Source organism: Peromyscus leucopus, chromosome 3 (genome assembly GCF_004664715.2).
Source record: "Peromyscus leucopus breed LL Stock chromosome 3, UCI_PerLeu_2.1, whole genome shotgun sequence".
NCBI lineage: Eukaryota > Metazoa > Chordata > Mammalia > Rodentia > Cricetidae > Peromyscus > Peromyscus leucopus.
Window position 1 is genome coordinate 108,659,624 of NC_051065.1, and position 18,836 is coordinate 108,678,459.

Consider the following 18,836-nt stretch of genomic DNA (forward strand, 5'->3'; position numbering starts at 1 on the left):
AAATCTTCAACCTACCATTTGTCCTGCCTGCAAGATGTGCTGGGATAATGGTGGTATAGAACTTGTGGGAGTGACCAACCAATGACTGTTCCAACTTGAGGCCCACATCACAAGAGGGAGCCCACCTATGACACTGCCTGGATGGTCAGGAACCAGAGTTAGGACAGCCCAGAGACCCAGGATAGAATCAAACACAACTGGTTTAAAAAAAAAAAAAGTCAATGAAGCAATCCCTAATGATATTCTACTATACTCATATTGGTGCCTAGCCCAATTGTCATCAGAGAGGCATCATCCAGCAACTGATGGAAACAGATGCAGAGACCCACAGCCAAACATTAGGAGGAGGGGAAGCCCACAGAAAAGGAGGGGGAAAGACTGTAGGAGCTAGAGGGGTCGAGGACACCATGAGAACACAGCCCACAGAATCAACTAAGCAGGGCTCATAGGGGCTCACAGAGACTGGAACGACAATCAGGGGTCCTGCATGGATCTGACTTAGGTTCTCTGCATATAGCTTATGGTTGTGTATCTTGATGTTCTTATGGGACTCCAACAGTATGGGTGGGGGGTGTCTCTTACTCTTTTGCCTGTGCTTAGGGCCCTTTTCCTCCTATTGGGCTGCCTTAATATGAGGGTTTGTGTCTAGTCCTATTGTAACTAGTTAGGCCATGTTAGGTGGATATCCCTAGGAGGTTTCCTTTTCATTTATTTTTGAAGAGTAACAGAGGAGAGTTGATCTGGGAGAGAGGGAAGGTAAGAGGAGGGGAAGGGAGGAGAAACTGCAGTTGTCAGGATGTAATATATGAGTGAAAATAAAATAAAAATAATGCAACAATGCTGAAAATTGTTTTGTCACTTTTATTGATTCTAGGCAATTATACTCCTAAATTTATTTAAATATTTTATTAAAATTTTATATATAAAAAAGGGAATCATAAGGTCTCTTTTTCCCTCTATGGCTATTATATTGGCATCAATACAAGGTCCCTAAAAGATGCACCTATCAGGATGAACTTGATGGGGTGCCTTTACTCTAAAATATATATTGTCTTTGCAGATATAATTAAGAATTGAGATGAGATCATTCTGGATTAAGGTAGTTCTTTATCCAAAGATAAATCCTTAGAGGACACATCAGGCAGGAAGAAAGCCATATGATGATGGAGTGCAGTTGGGAATGGAGAATTCACACACCAAGAACACTAAGGGTGATTAAGGGCCACCAAAAACTATAAGAGGCATGAACCAGATTTGCCCACAGGTTTCCAGGGAGAACACACTCTGCTGATACCCTGCTTCTGGACTTCTCTAACTTCAGAAGACTCAGGAGTCTCTGTTGCTTTCAGGCAGTCAGTTAGGAATGTGTTTCAGTAGCTCTAGGGAAGCCTTACAATGAAACTATACATAAAGGGAACAGACCAGAAGAAAATCACATCTTACTGCTAGGACTATGCATTTCTAGGTGATAGAGTTATAGTAATTCTTTTTTATTCATAATTCACTTAATTTGCTGAATCTTCAAAATTGTCTGAACTACACACTAGCTATCCAGCAATGCAGCCATAATTAAAATAAGAGATGACTCTACCTTAAATGCTGTTATCTACTATATTAAAAATTAAATACTGTATTAGTTACTTTTCTTGTCACTGTGACAAAAACCAACAGAAGCAATTTAAAAAGAGGAGTTTGTTTGCTCCATTTACACAGGGCATCTATCGTGTCAGGGAAGGGTCTGTCTGTGGCAGGAGAAGCTCGTGGTGGTGCTTGTTAACATCTTGATAGATAGAGACCAGACCAAAAAAATATGGCTGAGGCTTCTCCAGGCCCATGCCTAGACCCTACATCCCAGGCAGGGTTCTACAACCTCTCCAAGTAGCACCTTAACTAGGGAATGTTTTCATAGTTAAACTGTAACAGTAACTCCAAATCTCAGGACACATCCATTTTGTTCTTCCACCTCTAGAATCCAAGAAAAACCATCATTTCCTTTCCAAGGCTACTAATATTCCAAGCCCAAGAGAAAGCATGCCCGGGCATTCTCCAGTTCATCCACTGCCTCTAACCTTGGGATTCCTGAAGATTAAAAGAAGCCAGGTATGGCGATTTGTAAACAGCTCAACAGGTTGCTGGGTCAACTTCAAAAGCCAAGTCATCAAAGATAAATGAGAAATAAAATCCTGGGTGCCTGATTGTAAAGTGGACGGTTTTGAAAATTATGTCATCAAGGCAATGTCATGGAGCCACTGAAAGAGAGAAAAAAAAAAAACACTTGCATTCTTTTAATAAGCTCCCTCGAGGCCTAACTCCTTAGCATTTGAAGTTGGAGTGTGCATTCCTATGTTATATGTGCACATAATGAGTCAATGCCTAAGCCTAGGCAAGCCATTTCTGTATCACCCCAGACTTTAATAAACATAACATCTCATAATGCCCACATTAAAGCCTCTCACGGTCCACCATGTAATTGCATTTGTTTTGCCACCAAGAAACCCACATCTCCAAAGTTTCAAGACACACATTCAAAGGCCCAAGTCCAAAGACTGAAAAATGGTCACATGACACATTGCTATGCTAGATTCAAACTGGTTGCCGAAGGCATACCAGGAACTCTCTCTTGACTGGATCCTTTGGTGGGGATTTCATCAGGGAACATATTATGCAAATGATAATGACCTTTCTTGGTTTTCATGTGTGTAGTTTTGGTAGTGTATGTGTGTGTGTGTGTGTTCATGTGTTAAGTGTGGGTGAGCACATGCCACATATGCATGTGGTGGTCAAAGGGACAACCTGTGATTGCAGGTCTCTGTCTTCTACCTGGTTTGGGCTTGCAAGGTCTCTTGTTCACATCTGTGGAACCTGAGCTGGAACCTGGGTCTCTAATCTCTTATCTCACTGTAGGTGTGCTGGGATTATGGGTCCTAGCTATTACCTCCAACTTTTATATGGTTTCTAGGGATCTTCAGGCTTATATGGCAAGTCCTTTATTCACTGAGCTATCTCCCCAAGACCTTATGAGGATCTTCCTAAAGACTCTTCCTCCTAAGACTCTCTAGTCTGCCCAACTAAACCCCAAGCTATTAACAACCTGGATGAAGCCCCTTTAATACTCATAGATTTGGTCAAGCTACAATTCCCCTTCTCCAGAGCAGGGAATCTAGGAGGCATCCTTCAGAAACCCTATCAATTGCCATCCCCTGAATTTGATAGGAGTTTTACATGAATGGCCTCAGTCTCACATGCAGCAGCTAATCCAGAGTTCTTCAGATGCTATGTTTATTTACGGACATGAAGCAGATTCCATCCCCAAGATATTGAAAGCGGAAGACTCGTTTACGCCATGGTACAGTTTCATATTGATACTGAAAATCAAAACATGTCTTAGTTGAACAGCTTGATATTTTGAGCCCCAAAGACCTGTGACTTGCTCTATCTGGCCACATCACCTCGCTGTTTCCTTACATGTCTTAGTTGAACAGCTTAATATTTTGAGCCCCAAAGACCTGTGACTTGCTCTGCTATCTGGCCACATCACCTCGCTGTTTCCTTATATGTGAAAAATGAAAGGTCAAAGGCACACCTCAGAAGACTGAAATAGGACGTGAAATGACGCACGTAAGACACCAGGCACACATAAGGTCTCCATAACATTAGTTCTACCCCACAGCACCTCCCAGGCAGGGAGGATTTTGGTTGCCTAGACATCTTGTTTTGCATGGCTGTCCTTGCCAAGCAGTGACTTAACATGCCTAGCATCCTTCTAGTCATGGTTTCTTTCAAATCTGTAGCTACAAAACCAGCTGTGTACTGGGACTAGCCATCAGTGTGAATCAGCAAGGCAGAGCAAGTATAAAGAGTGCAGGAAAGGGTAGAAACGGTGCCCACCAGACACACACGCTCCATCTAAAAGAAAGAACTGTAAGACAGGGGTTGCCATATATTTTCAGTTATCTTAAGAAAGCAAAAAAAAAAAAAAAAAAAAAACCAAAAATTGTATTTTTGTCCCCATTATCAAATGTCAACCAACTCAAGATTTAAATCCTATATAGTGCTAAAGAGATATAAATATAGATCTTGTTTTAAGAGGTTCCAGGATGTGATCTCACGTTTAGATATTGAATAAATGTTCTCCTTTTCATGCCATGTAACAGGAATCTTTGGATTAAAGACTAGTGCCCATGTGAATGGAAGCGCTTAGCAAGGCAGGAGAGCCACAGACTCCTCGACTGTTATTAAGCAGGCCAAGGAGAAACTGACTGTGTGTTCCACAATGTGTAGTTCTCATCGAGAACCTGAGTTTCCATAGTGCAGCTGGTGAGGCAGGATGCTCACAAGGGGCCCCTAGAGGTGAGTTGGAAAGTCACCTTCCTCCTAGACTTTGCAAACTGTTTTTATGAACATCTTGTGCACACTTCACTCAGGTGGAGGTCAGGAGGGTATAGTACAGTTCTAACAAAAGCCACTACACCTGGTGCGTATAAATCTGTCATTGAGAGTCCACATACAGTAAGGATCTAAATCCACCATTCTGTGAGATTTCATTTAAGGTAAGAGGGAGTGCTTACACTGTCTCTCTGATTTTAAGAGGAGATTCAGCACTCCCACCGAGATTGACAGGCTTCAGTTCCTGGGGAAAGGGGCTTTTTAATCTAGCTTATAACCTATAGTTTCACGAGCCTTGAACCCAGATCTTCTCGCTCATCATACAGCCCTGTTACCACTGAATATTCTCAAAACCAATGCATTCATGCAACCCAGGGTCCATCAGAGGCACAGGAGGAAGTATGTATGTCTCATCCCATTAATCCTACAACCACCTTGCCAGACAAACCATAATACTCCGATTTCACTGAGAAAACTAGGCTCAGAAAGGTTACGCCACTTGATCAGTGCCGAGCAGCCTCAGAAGCCGAGCCAAAAGAACTTTTTAGGGGCTGGGAAGTGCTTGCTGGAAAAGCATGAGAACCTGAGTGGCATCTACAGAACCCAAGGAAAAAGCGCACACGCGCGTGCACGCCGCGCGCGCGCGCACGCACACACACACACACACACACACACACACACACACACACACGTCTGTAGTCTGCTCTGGGAAGGCAGAAGCAGGGGAGTCCCCTGGGATTCACACCCAGCCCAATGAAAGCAGGAAGCCCCAAGTCCCAGTGGGAGACAGATTGTCTCAAAAAATAAAGGGATGGCTCCTGTGAAATGTCATCTGAGTCTGAGGGCTGGCCTCCACACACATGCACACACATAAAGACAGCATTCCAACAACCAGCTTTTAAAGCCTACCCCTTTAGCCACTCCATTTTAATGCTCCCAGATAAGTCTTTACGAGCCTCCAAGAAACAGTTATGACAGTGGCCAGAAGCAGGTGTTTGCCCCCAGAGACTGCACCTATTCCTGTCCCATGTGCAGTAAGTAGAAAACCTTTGATCTCAAGAAGCTGAGGGATGTGGGAATGATTCCCAGTAGGCAATGTTCCCTCTCTCCACAGGGACATCCCTCGGAGGTACTCATTCATGGCAAGGTTAAAGGCTAACCTCTGAGCCTTTAAAACCAAAAGACAATAAAATAGCGAATATATTCCGTCCTCCTTCCTCCTGCTCACTTAAACCACAGAGGCGCTGGGGTAAGCGAGGCTGCTCAACAGCATGTGGGCATCCCATGCCAGATCAAAGACAAATTAAAATACATTGTGGAAAGTAGATGACTGACATTGATGGCCTGTGTTTTCTCACTGTTCGTCAGACACACACTGTCACTTGGGGCAATTAAGCAAGGATTAATTATCAAGTTGCTGTACAAGCTGAGATGTCTCAACGTCACAGCCCAAAGAGCACACAAACACCCTTGGGTTTTTAAAAGAGTTAGGGTGGAAATTGGCAGGACAAGTCGACAAGTGTTTTTAAATTTTTTCACGTCCATGTCCTCTGACCTAGCAGTTCCAGTTATGTGACAGAAATAATGAACTGGACAAACACGGGCTTGGGAACAGTGATGGTGTGAGAGCATTCAGGAAGACCGTGAAAACAAACATGAGCATGAAATCTGTGCTCTATATGCCCCATATACAACAGATACTGGAAGGTAAGAAATGCATTAGATCTTTATGCCCCATAGTGACTAATAATATGGAAAATATCCACAGATTATTTCTAAGTATGAAAAAGGCAAGTGCTAAATGATAATATGAAGAATGTTTATTTTCTGTATAAATGTTAATAAAAATGACATGACTGAATCTGAGAAATAGATACTAAACCTTAATTAATATATATCTCTAGCTCAGCAGTTGAGAAACTGCTTCTGAACAGGTCCAGGAGATAAGCACTTTCAATTCTACAGGACGTAAGGCTTGTCTTGGTGTAACTCACTATTAGCCTCTGATGTCACCAAAAGAATGGGTGGGGCTGGCTGCCAATCTTTACAGGCTTCAAAAATAGGATTTTCATATAATTGTATGTGCCACAAAATGTTTGTTTTCTTTTGATTTTTTCAAGTAATCTCAAAACACAACCATTTAAAAGTGTGCAAACCGTCCAGGCTAGTAGACACAAAACAGGTAGCAGACTTTGTTCCACAACTGTGGTCCTCTTCCTCTGTGGTCTGGTGCACATGTGTACATTTGTGTAAGAGAGATTTTATTTCCTTTCATAACATGAATATCTATTTCCAAAGAAGATATACCAAATATATTGAGACGGACTGGATTTTTTTCATGAGAAACCCCTATTAAAGGACTCAAATTCTATCATATAATTTATCAAGTGCAAATCATACAACTATCAACTTTCTTAGTCCTGCCTAGATGATCCCAGACATAAGTGTCTAAGCCAGCCTGCCTCCATCTCCCTCTCCCTCTCTTCCCCTCTCTCCTTCTCTCTCTCTCTCTCATACCCAGACACACATTCCCTTTTCTTGGCAAATTCATTGACTGAGACAGCACAATAGGTGGAAAACTATTCCGTAGCCAAATCACAATCCACTAAAGGAAACCAGGCCAGCATCACCCCAAATTATGGCTGCAGTTAGCAGCCCGGAGTCGCCAAGGCAACTAAGAAAGGATGCTTTTCAAGGCACAGGCATGGCTCCCCTCCTCCCCCCAGGGTAATGCCTCTGGAGCAACCATGGTCCAGCCAAAGCATGTGCCTGGAAAAGCCTCCCTTATCCAGAGACTAACTGCTCTACATAATTACAATGGCCTCGCCAAGCCAGCCCCGCTGTGGGCTGCCCCTGTCAGCTGCTCATGAAAATGGGACTCCAGGAGGCTGTTGTAAAAGTCTACCTCTTCCTGCTCAAATTGAACCTACATGTATCCATAAAGTTGCAATGTTAAAGAGATTACAAGGGGCTTAGAAGCCCCTGGAGGGTCATTGATTTGGCCTTGCAAACCCTGGCCACGGCCCTTTAGAAAGAGCTGTGGTCTGGGCCCTGCTTCTCTGCCTGCTTTTCTTTCACCTCTCTTCTCAGCCAGCTTGGAGGGAAATGTTTCTTTATGGCCATGACTCCAAAGATTCCCAGACGCCTTGTTTCTTAATGAAGTATGCATGCACTCCAACTAGTAATCCAGACAAGAGGCCAGCACCCATTCTCCGTAAGCTGTCAGATACTAAATAGTTTGGGCTCTGTGGGCTATGGTCTCATCCGCAGCTACTCAACCCCACTGCTGTCACAAAACAATAAAAAAGATGAAATGTCAACAGATGAGCTAGGTTTTGTTCAGTTAAATTCATATACAAACATAGAAATTGGAATTTCAGATTATTTCCCTAAATTGTGGATTATTATTCTCTTAATCCCCCCACCTCTTTAAAATTATAAAATCCAGTTTTGATTCATGACCATACAAAAGACCCAAGGCTTAGATTTGGCCAAAAGGTCAGAGTTTGCAGGCCATGGCCTAGATATTTGCGGACCCTGAAGCAGACAAACAGCATTTTGGAACTTCTCAGGAGGGCAGACTATCGGGTCCTCCCTTAAACCAAGAGAACAGAACCTGAGCTTGAACAAAACTGCTAAGCAATTTATATGCAGATAAAATCTGAGATGCCTTGCTCCTGAAGAAAGAGGATTTGGAAGATCATCTCCTAAACTTCTCTGAGACTCAGTTTCCCTCCCACAAGGAGAGGTGAATAGTCCCACCCACATTCAAGACTCACCATGCCTGAGAGAAGGACAAAAAGCATTTGTCTGGCGGTGTGACTGTTTTCCCCAGGGGGCTAGTTTTCGAGAAGGTTGCTTTTTTCCAAACCTTATCTGCAAAGATGAGAGCAGTCCCTTGGGATTTCCAGTACTAGACAGGCAACCTGGATTTTCAAAGAGGTCCTAGAACTAGCCAGAACGTTGGCAACTAAGGGAAATCAGCGCCAGTCCCATCTAAAGGGAAACTATTCAAGAGCCACCTGTTAATGTCATGTAGGAAAGCTGGCCTGACAGTACCAAATAGATTTTTCTTTTCTAGAAAAGCCAGAAAGTTGAATTTAATATTGGGGGGGGGCTACTCATTGACTATGCCAATCCCAGCAAACAGAACCCACTAACTGCTGGATAAGTTGAGCCTTTGGGATGTGACCACTGCTTTAGACTAAATCACAAGAGGCAAGCGAGTCACAGGGGATGAGCATGATTCTCGGTGGCCCGGTGGCCATAGCTAAGTGATAACAGCTGGGAGCTTTGATTTCCTTACCAATAAAATAATTCCATCTACCTCACAAGCTTTGGTGAGCTTGTATAAAAAGATGTGTTATACGCAGGAAGCTGATACCCACCAGTCAGCCTGTCATGTTATTGCAGGTGTTCCTCGATCGAGATCTGGCATTGTTGTGACTGTTATCCATTAGGATCTGGGCATGCAGAGCTCAAACTTTCATGTGCAAATCCCCATGCCCCACCCCAAGACTAGATGCACACATGCACGCACAATTGGCTCCCAATAGCCCTCCTGGAGCAGAGTACTAAGTCCCCAGCCACAGTCCATGAAGCTGCCTTCCATCCTCCTCCTCAGGATCACCCTTCTCTGCAGCCTGAAGGCTGTGGGAGTTTCCACTAAGCTACCGTGAGACAATGCTTTCTCCTCACTAGGTCACCTGTAGGGAGCAGTAGCCACCTATGCTTCCAGTTGCTCCAATCAGAGTGCAAGAATTGTGGGTCTTGTTTCCCAAAAACCCACATAACCACCTATTTTTGTTAGAAACTTAAAAAAAGTCACATTTGCTGCCCAAAGGAAAATGGAACACTAAAAATGGGAGTGTAGCATTACTTAGCAAAGTCCTTGTAATAAAATACAATAGTTTTGTCAGGACCCATAGTCTTTTACAGACATCTTTCCTCCTTTGTGGCAAACCCAGAGAGAACAATTTTGCCATTCACTGGGCGAGGCATATTAGCTCAGTGTCTCTTAACGTTAACGTACATGCAAGTCAACCAGGTACCCTGCTCCCGTTCAAGATAGACTCAGGGGATCCAGGGATGGGATCCAGAGTATACATTCCTAACAAGCTTCCAGGAGCTGGAATGTTGGTTTCCTGACCAGCTTCAATCAGCCAGGAGTCTCCTCCCAACTGTCATCTCCTAAGAATCTTTGCATGAGCCGCCCTATCTAGGGTTTAATTCTTTGTGGAATGGGGCTGGAATCCTGATTGTCTGTCTCTTGCTGAGTGGCCACCACCACCACCAGAGCACCTGGCATAGGATAGCCATTCAAATATTTGTTCTGTAGAGTCTTCCAGCGTGACAGGAAAGGGAGTCCAAGTCTTTTGTCCAAGGTCACAGAGCTAACCACAGAATAAATAAATGCCAGCTAAGTTTTGGGTGTACTACAAAGCTCCAGGTCTGAGCACAGTGCCAGAAGAAAGTAGCTTTTTTCCCCCTGTGCTTCCTTCCTAGAACTCATGGCTCTTTGAGCTGGGAGGCAATACCTTCCATCTTATTCTGAAGAGATGCCTGTGTGGGCAATGGGATGGAGGAGGATCAAGCTGGATGCACACAGACCAGTTTAGTGGTTGAGGTCACAGGGGAAGGTCTTAGGATTTGTTGTTGTAATGGTTAATAATCCTCATTGTCAAATTGGCTGAACTTAGAGTCACCTAGGCAATGTATCTCTAAGTATGCCTACAAGACCGTTCCCTGAGAAGCATAATAGAGAGAAGGATCCATGCTGAATTATGGAAGACACCATCCCACGGGCCAGAGTGCCAGTATTCACCTTTCTCTGCTTCCTGATTATGGCTATAAGGTGACTAGCTGACTCAAGCTTCTGCCTTCAAGTCCTTTCCATCAGGCTAGGCTACCCAAAAAGTGTTCCTTCCTTAAGTCACTGTTGCCGTGCAGTCTGTCATAGCAATAAGATGTAGATCTGGGGGAAGGGGATGTGTGCTCTTGGGTCAGAACAAAAGCAAGTTCCCAGTGCCTGACTCTCCAGCCCTTCTTCCTACATGGGCCTCAGTGTCCACCATCGGCCTAGGGCTACCCAGTAAAAGAGGGTGGTAACAACACTGTTTAAGGGAAGACTACGATTACTAGAACCCAAAAATGATCAGGCAGAAGGTCAGCTAAGCGGCTTCCTGTCCAGGACAGGAGGAAACACCATAAAAACCCTATTCATGGCACAAAGGGACGTCTTTTCACTGGTGCTAGGGGGAAATTGCTTCCATGTGAAAATCCCTCAGTTTGATGAAAAGGTCTCTTTTCCTTCATGGGCTGAAAATAAAACCCTTGTTTTCCCATCACAAAATCAGCTGGGTTAAAAGGATGTAAAGTTCTAAGAAGCTGTGATCATGAAGGTCAGAGTGACCCCGGTCATCCAACATCCTCAAATAAATGAGTTACATCTCCCCCTGAACAGCCCTTGGCAGGAAGCTGGAAACAATGAAATTAGTGCACATTTACTCTGGGCCTGGGAATAAACAAACAATATCTTCAACATCTCATGTAATCCCTGGAGAGCATCCTTGTCATTCCCATCTTAACAGGTAGAGAGATGGGGAACGGTGGACCTGTAGGGACTGAACATACAGAGGTCACATGGCTGAGGAGAACAAGGTTCAAGCCATATACCCTCCCAGAACCATTTGTCAAGTGGTCTCTGGTCAGAAAGTGACCCATAGGCAAAGGAAGACAGGGAAGCTGCAAATCACCTGCCCTGCTCATCACTTCCATTACATCGCCAGTGGATCCAGAGAGGCCACGAGCTAGTCTCTGTCATACTGAATTTTACGAAATAAGGTTTCAATACCCCTGCCCATGTGTAACCCCCTTTCATACCCGAGACTCCACAGGGCCAGTCCACAGGTGCCACACCTATTTGAGAACAGCACAGGCACTATTGACAGATGCCTATGTCGCCAATCACCTTTTTATAAGATCGCCTGCCTGACTGTGCTACGCTCCTCATTAAATGCTTGAAAGCCCCAAGTCTGTGCTCAGTGCCCTGAAACAAAGGCTGAGAGCCTGCCAGACTCATCTGAGGTGGGAACAAAAGCATTTCATCCCTGAGAAACCAGCCAGGAGTTTCCTTAACACAGGGTGCCCAGCATGTGCCATAGCTGAAGGAGGGAAGTAGAAATGTGCGGAGGCGGCCGGGGTCACAGATAACTTTACTCCTTTGTATCCAAAACAGTCTTCTTCACAGGAGCCTGTGAGTGGTGGGAAGACGCCTTAACCCAAGAATGACACTAGTCAACCATCCACTGTCCCCACTTTTTCCTTTTCATCAAGATGCCAGGGAAGAGGACTCACCTTGCTATCACCAAGTGGAGTCTGTAAACCCACACCCCAACTTTTCCCAACCCCAACCCTACCCATCAGATGCAGTGGGAAGGTACCCAGATCCCTCCACTCCCAAACAAAAATCACTGCAAGCCAGCTGAGGCTGCCTGAAAATCAACATTCAAGGCACATTAATAAGAAACATCTGGCCACGGGAAGAGGGTTGACAGAGCACAGGCAGGCAGTGGTGGATTTGTGGTTGGGACCCAGAGTTACGAGGGCTGAACTGAAAGCACAATTGGAAAACACCAGTTAGCCTAGGCAATCCTCCACCCACCCGCTCTGTACCATGGTGCCTGGCAACACCGGCATGCTCCAGGTTTGAACTGTTTGGGGCTGAGTTACCTAGACACTTCCCACTTAAAGCTCTGGCATCAGGAAAATGCATCTCCTGCATCCTCCAGTGTCTGGCCACCACTTCCACCTTCAATATTTGTAGCAGATGTAGCTGGGCTCTTAAAGGAACAGTGTTTGCATTCTTTCCATGTGACTTGCAGGATAGACTTAAAAGGAGGGGAAAGTGTATTTATTTCTCTCCCTGCAGTGCACTTTAAGACCATCCTACCTCCATTTATGCAAGGCGAACCCAGGGCACTGGTCACCACAGGCGTTACATGGCTGGCCTCTCTCAATCCGACCCAGTCCGGTCAACTTCAAAACAAAAAGACAACACAAGCATGTCCACCAGCGGGGCTTCTTCCTTCAAAGCCCCACTTGTATCCTAGGCAGGGAGGCCTGCCCCTCCCACCCTGCCTCAGTGATTGGACTCAACTGTTTTCTGATGTTGGGGACTTGGGGCCAGATTTTCCCACCTGGATAAGGGTGTGTGGTTCCAGGTGGGCTGCCTATAAAGCATGGGCACCAAACCAAGAAATGGCTTGGCTGGAGCTTTGTCTCCCCCAGACACCTTGGTCACCGGTTTCTAAGAAACAAAAGCAAGACCTTTCGGTTCCCTGGAGTTGCGGGGACCACCTGGTGGCTGCCCTGGACTAAGCTGGGGCTCCTAGGAAAAGGGTAGCGGGGACGCCCCAAAAGGCAACCCCAGGTCCGGTCTGGGCGTTGGGGTTCCCATTTTCCTTAAGGGAAGGGGCAAAGAAGAAGGTTCACCCCCGGCGCCCCCGAACTATGGCATTTAGGGTCCAGGTCCCTGGTGGCACTGTCGCCTGGCCTGGAGTAGGACCCAGCCCCTGGCGCGCCCGCGGGGCCAGCTTACCTGGGGCCACAGGTGCGCGGCCGCGGGGCGGAGAGGGGCTGGGCCCGGGCGCTGGCTGCCGGCGGTGGGGACCGGGAAGGCGGCCCCGCTCGGGTGGAGGACACTCACCGAGCGGCGGGACAGTCTTTTCCGTGAGCTCCGGCTGAACATGGCCGGACGCTTCCCGCACACGGCGCTGTCGGTTGGATGTGTCCGCGCCGCAGCCGCCGGGAGGGCGGGTGGCCTGGGCCGGCGCGGTCTTCAGCCGGGCGGTCTCCGCCTAGCTGTCCCGGCTGGATCGGGAGAGCACGTCTCCCCTCCTCCCTTCCCTCTGCAGCTCGCTCCCCGCCTGCTGGTCCCTCCCCTCTCCGCGTGTTCCCCGCCCTCCCCCAGCCAGTCCCATCCTCTCTGGCACCAGCTGAGGCCACTTTCTCCTTTCTCCTGCTTCCTTGCCCTCTGGGGAGAACTCTTTGGCTGGCCCAGCCCCTAAAAGCTCTTCTGCTCACCCTGGTCCCTGAAGTTAGGGGGCAGGGGGCGCTTCACAGATGTCGGGTGGAGATGCAAAGATGAGAGATTTTTGCGCTAAGATTTAAATGACATGGAGTAAAAGTTAACCTATTTAGGGCATAGCTCTGGCCTTTTTGACAAATTCATACTCACAGCAACCATCACCACAATCGTGACACAGAATAGTCTCATGTCCCCTTAAAGCTTTCCTCAAAATCTAATTAGCATTCATTAAGGTTGGTAGATGGCTTAGAGAAAGAAGAGATGGAGAGAGGATGGGTTGTGCCTCCAAATGTACAGAGCCTGGAACATAGTAAGTGTTCATTGGAAGCTTGTCAATTGTATTATGTAGAGTGTCACACCACATACCTTAATTCCACCTCCTCTTCCACTGTGTATTAGTGATCTCTTGACATTTGTTAGATTTGTATGTCTTATCAATATATGTGTGTCTAATATAAATGCATATATAAAATATATCTATGTATATCTATATACAGGTATCATATAGTCCTGGCTGGCCTGTGTAGAAGACACTGGCTTTTAACTCACAAATGTTGGCCTGCCTCTGCCTCCTGAGTTGTGGTAGTTTGAATGTAACTGGCCCCCATAAGCTCATTGGGAGTGGCAATTCTAGGAAGTGTGGCTTTGTTGGAGTAGGTGTGGCCTTGTTGGAGAAAGTGTCACACTGTGAGGGGTGGGCTTTGAGGTCTCCTATGCTCGAGATATGCCACGTGTCTCACTTCTCCTCCTATTGCCTGCAGATCAAGATGCAGGACTCTCAGATCCTTCTCCAACACCACATCTGCCTGCATGCCACCATGTCCTGTCATGATGATAATGGACTAAACCTCTGAAACTGTCAGCTACCCCAATTAAATGTTTTCCTTTATAAGAGTTGCCATGGTCATAGTGTCTCTTCACAGCAATAGAAACCCTAACTCAGACACAAGAGATGGGATTAAAGTCATGTACCACTATGCTCTGCCCTTCTATCAATACTTGTTTTAAAAAAAATGTAACAGAAATCTTTATCTGATAGTGTGGATGAAGAATGAGTGAGGACATGTGACAGGTACAAACTCAGGGCTCCTTGAAGATTAGGGATTAAAAACAAGGATGTCATTCTAAGAGGCATAAGCTATGGTGTCCACAAGCCATTGATGTTTCAGCTCAAATAACACTTCCCTTGAACTTTCTCCACCACCTACTCTTCCATCCCTTACACATTCATGTCATACAAAGCATGCACTGAAACGATCTGTTCTCAACCAAACCAAAATGGCAGAAGGGCCATTGTCTTCTTTGCGTTAGCACTCACGCAGTGCTTGCACACTCTAGATACTCCTGGAAGTCGAAAGAAGACATCTTGTCATTTTTGAAAAAGAGATGAGTCTGGCTTAGCAGACTCATGGGACATTGATGTTGAATGAAAAAAAAAGCCATCTCTGCCTGGGATAACAGCAAGTGGGGGCTGAGGGGCAAAACCAGTGTACCTATTGATCAAAGTCAAAGGACTAGCAGGACACCGCTCAGACACCCTTCTCCATCAGAACTAGCCATCCATCTTCCCCAACAAGACAGTAAAGTTTAGTGTGGTTTCTGAGCCATAACCAAGGGGAGTCATGTAAGGTCTTTTTGCCTTGGGAGCAAAATTTACAGACAACATATTCAGTAATTGAGACAAATATATCTGTCCCATAACCAAAGAATCAAAATCAATATCAAAAACATGTTCACAGAATACTGCTTTATTTTGCTCTGCCTCACCTACCTGACACTCATCCTGGCCCTGATACAAATGCTTTGAAACTCAGAGATCCACAGCGAGAGCTGAGTTGGTAAAGTGCTTGTTCCACAAGTATAAGGACCTGAGTTCGATCCTCAGAACACACATTTAAAAGCTAAAACAAAACCAAAGCTAGGCATGGTGGAACATACATGTAAACTCAGCCGGGGATGTGGAGGCAGGAAGAACTTTAGAGTTTCGATGTCCAGTCAGCCTAGACTATTTGCTGAGCTCCCAGCCAACGAAAGGCCCTCAAAGAACAAAGAGGATAATGTTTACGAGAAGATGGCAGAGCACCTGCACACACTTGAACATGTACACACATGTACGCGCATAATGTTCTGAAATTCAGACACAGAAGAATGACTGTCTTCTATTTCGTCAGTCTAAGTGGTGACTATCTACCATCATATTTGGTGGCAGTTGTAGAGAGTAAGCCGTGGCGTATGGAGTGAAATTGTCACAAGATCAAACCAATCAATAACCAATGTGGAGAAGGGAGGGCTGCATGATCTCCCACCCCTTTCTGGTGAGCTACTGGCATTGGATGGCTTCTAGGGGAGCGAAAGTCAGTTTTCTTTAAGGGTATGTCCTTTGGTAGGTCTACCAGGACCTAGTGGATGGTCCCACACTGAGGAGTATATAGGGGACACAGAATGGGAGGGTGAGGGTAAATGGGGTCAAAATACATATCAAATTATCAAAGAATTAATAAAAATATTTTTTGTTGATTAAATATAAGGCAGTAGCTTCTGGTGTTTTGTCAGGGGGAAGTCAGGAGAGGTTAATAATGGAAACTTCTCAGGGCAAGACGCTCACTGGACCTCCTTGGCAGAGTTACTGCATACCCATCTCTGCCCTGTAGGAAAAGTTATGAGGAGCAGCATTGGGACTGTAATTATGGATGCTATCTATATTTATTTTAATTGCAAAACTATTTAGGACAGAACAGTAAGAACGTCAGTGCTGTGTAAGTTTCCAGGAGATGGATGGCAGGTGTCCTAAGGATATTAAACCTTCCTCTGGTTCCACAAAAGGAGATATGGGAGCTACTGGCAGGTGCCCAGTCCCAGGTCTTTCTTCTGGATAGGTGTGGCTGGTAATGAATAAGGTAATTATGGCATCCTTGGGAATATGATTCTATGAAACTTTTGTTGTTTGGACAAAGAAGAGATGCAAGAACAATGTGAGTGAACTTCATGAGTTATCAGAATAAACCACATTGTTATGTAGTAGTTTCTTCAAGATTAAAACCTTCCAGCTTGGAGGGAATTAATATGAAGATGTTAGCAAGGAGGCAAAACATGAAACATAGGCTGTTCTAAATGGAGATGACACACACTATCTTGCAGGGAAGCTAAGGAAGTAAACAACTCAAAAACTTTAGGAAGTCCCTAAAACTGACCAGATTCACTAGGCTCCTCCCTCCCCAGGCATATATAAACAGTAAAGACTGCTGGGGGGGGGCATACTTAGACGAGCTGAGCTGCCTGAAAGAGGCTCAGACCTAGAAAGGATACTCTAACCTGTTAAGTTGCCTGCAGGCTGTGAGTGCACTCCAGATTTCCAGGATTCATGAGCTGTCACCCACTGTGGGTGGGCTTTTGGTGATGCAGCTGTATTTGAGTCATTTCTGTTCCTGGAAGTAACCTCTCACCCATATCCCTCAAAGTAAACCCAATAGAACTCACTTGTTCACCGAATTGGACTGTGGTGATAGCCATACTTTGGTCTGTCATTAGTTCCCCATCTAGGGTAAGTAGACATTTGTCCACACCTCCCCAGGAATAGTATCACACAACACATGGGCACAAGGCCTTAGCCCACCCTACAAGTTAGGCTGAAGAAGTCCTTTCTCCAGGCATATTTTTATAAGAGCTCCTTCTCATGGACCTGGTCCCTACTGATGCGTTTCCACCAGGCGGGTACAGATGTCCTGTGGCTTATAAGATCTTCCCCATCTACTCATCAGTCACTTTCGATTGTTTAGGAAGATGAAGTGTAGTAAGGGAGGAAAGAAGTAAGACCCTTCCCATCAGCTGTATGCAAATATCAGGCAACTTGGTTTGCTGTATCTTTACATTTGCAGTCTTTGATCTGTGTCCCCTCCTGGTCTCTTCGGGCAATGTGACTACTAATGGAGCATGAAGAAATCTTTCTTTTTTCATTTGTTAGCATGGGGGTCTTTGCAGAAACATACAGTGGAAAACCAAAACCAAGTCAGAGTAGCTTTGGTTAGGAGAGACACACACCACACCTTAGAAGGGGTTGATGTGAGATTATAACATTTTTCTCCTTTCTGCTTCTGAACTATATTTCCTGTAATGAACATATGTTCATGCTATAATCAGAAAAATATGCCCTTGATGCTTGAGGGTTTTTTTTTTAAACATCAAATCTGGACCAGGTATAGCAAACTCTATGTGTCTCCCCTCACCTTAACCTATATAAAGGTCCCTATATTATTTAGTTTGGCTTTCTATTTTTCTCTTATATAAATCTGTGGGTTTTTTTAGCCAAGCTTCTCTCCTGCTGTGCCAGCGTACCTGCAGAAAACCTCAAAGATGTGTTCATAAAGAGCTTCCTATAACAGGAATGAGGAACAGAGTGTGTAAGTGCAGCCTCACCAGGGGTACATTTATTTGTGGTATGTACTAGAGACAAATGTGGATGCTGTAAAAGGGATAAAATAACCCTGAACAGCAGCCTGCACTTACAAGTACCATCAGGATGTCCTTGGGAATCGAGAATCTACAAGTGGTATTCTGCAAAAGAGGTTTTTAGACTTAGAGTGCTGGGGAAATTGAGGACCAGGGAGACTTAGAGAGAATTCTCTCCTAGGGATAGAATATACAGATTTTTCTTCTTCTTTCCAACCAGTCATTTTTCTGTACTCAACAAATTTTCCAGCCTGAACATAGACCACACACACACACACACACACACACACACACACACACACACACATCATTTTATATATAAGATATATATAGATATATAACATGGATTATTTATATATGTGGCTATATATATATATATATTCAGTAAGCAAATTAAATAGGAAAGAACTGAAATAGAGAACAGAGAACTTAGGTTAAGTACTTTGCAAAGCATTAAATAATCTGGAACTTATAAATGTATTCTAATGCATTTAAAGAAAACATTTCTGAAAGGTAAAAAAAAAAGAACTAACTGATACATACTTCTCTTTGAAAAGCCTTAGAACTCTGTAGAAACACTGGTCCAGCTCATCCTAAATGGTAAATAGAAAGAAGTACAAATATGTGGCTAAAGGAAAAGTCCCCAGTTACCTGAACATCTAAGTTCAGAAGGCTTACCAAACAATAGAAAATACTAAATAACCAAGCATATAACATCTTGTCCTTTGAATGGCACTCTTCTTTCATTGAAAATGTGGAATATGGGACATTTTTCCTGAGTATTATTCCATTTGAAAAGCAGTTTACAAAATAGTAATTAAAACACACATATCAAAGATCTAGGGTACCCACTATAATAAAAGATAAAACACATGCATTTGTAAATAAATAACAGAAAGAAAGAAAATCCCAGAAA

General features: G+C 44.7%; 1 protein-coding gene across 2 annotated transcripts in view; it reads right to left on the bottom strand.

Annotated features, from left to right (window-relative positions):
- Prickle2 (prickle planar cell polarity protein 2) overlaps positions 1–13,296 on the bottom strand; it is a 342,866-nt gene extending 329,570 nt beyond the window's left edge. The window contains exons 1-2 of one of the 2 annotated variants that reach the window (XM_028855071.2): positions 12,986–13,296; positions 12,338–12,423 (exon numbers count right to left, since the gene is read on the bottom strand). In XM_028855071.2, coding sequence (XP_028710904.1) covers positions 12,338–12,423; positions 12,986–13,135 — 236 coding nt within the window. In that variant the 5' untranslated portion in view covers positions 13,136–13,296. The remainder of the gene's footprint in view (positions 1–12,337; positions 12,424–12,985) is intronic. The other variant, XM_028855079.2, reaches the window with a different exon arrangement.
- Positions 13,297–18,836: the final 5,540 nt, after the last annotated feature.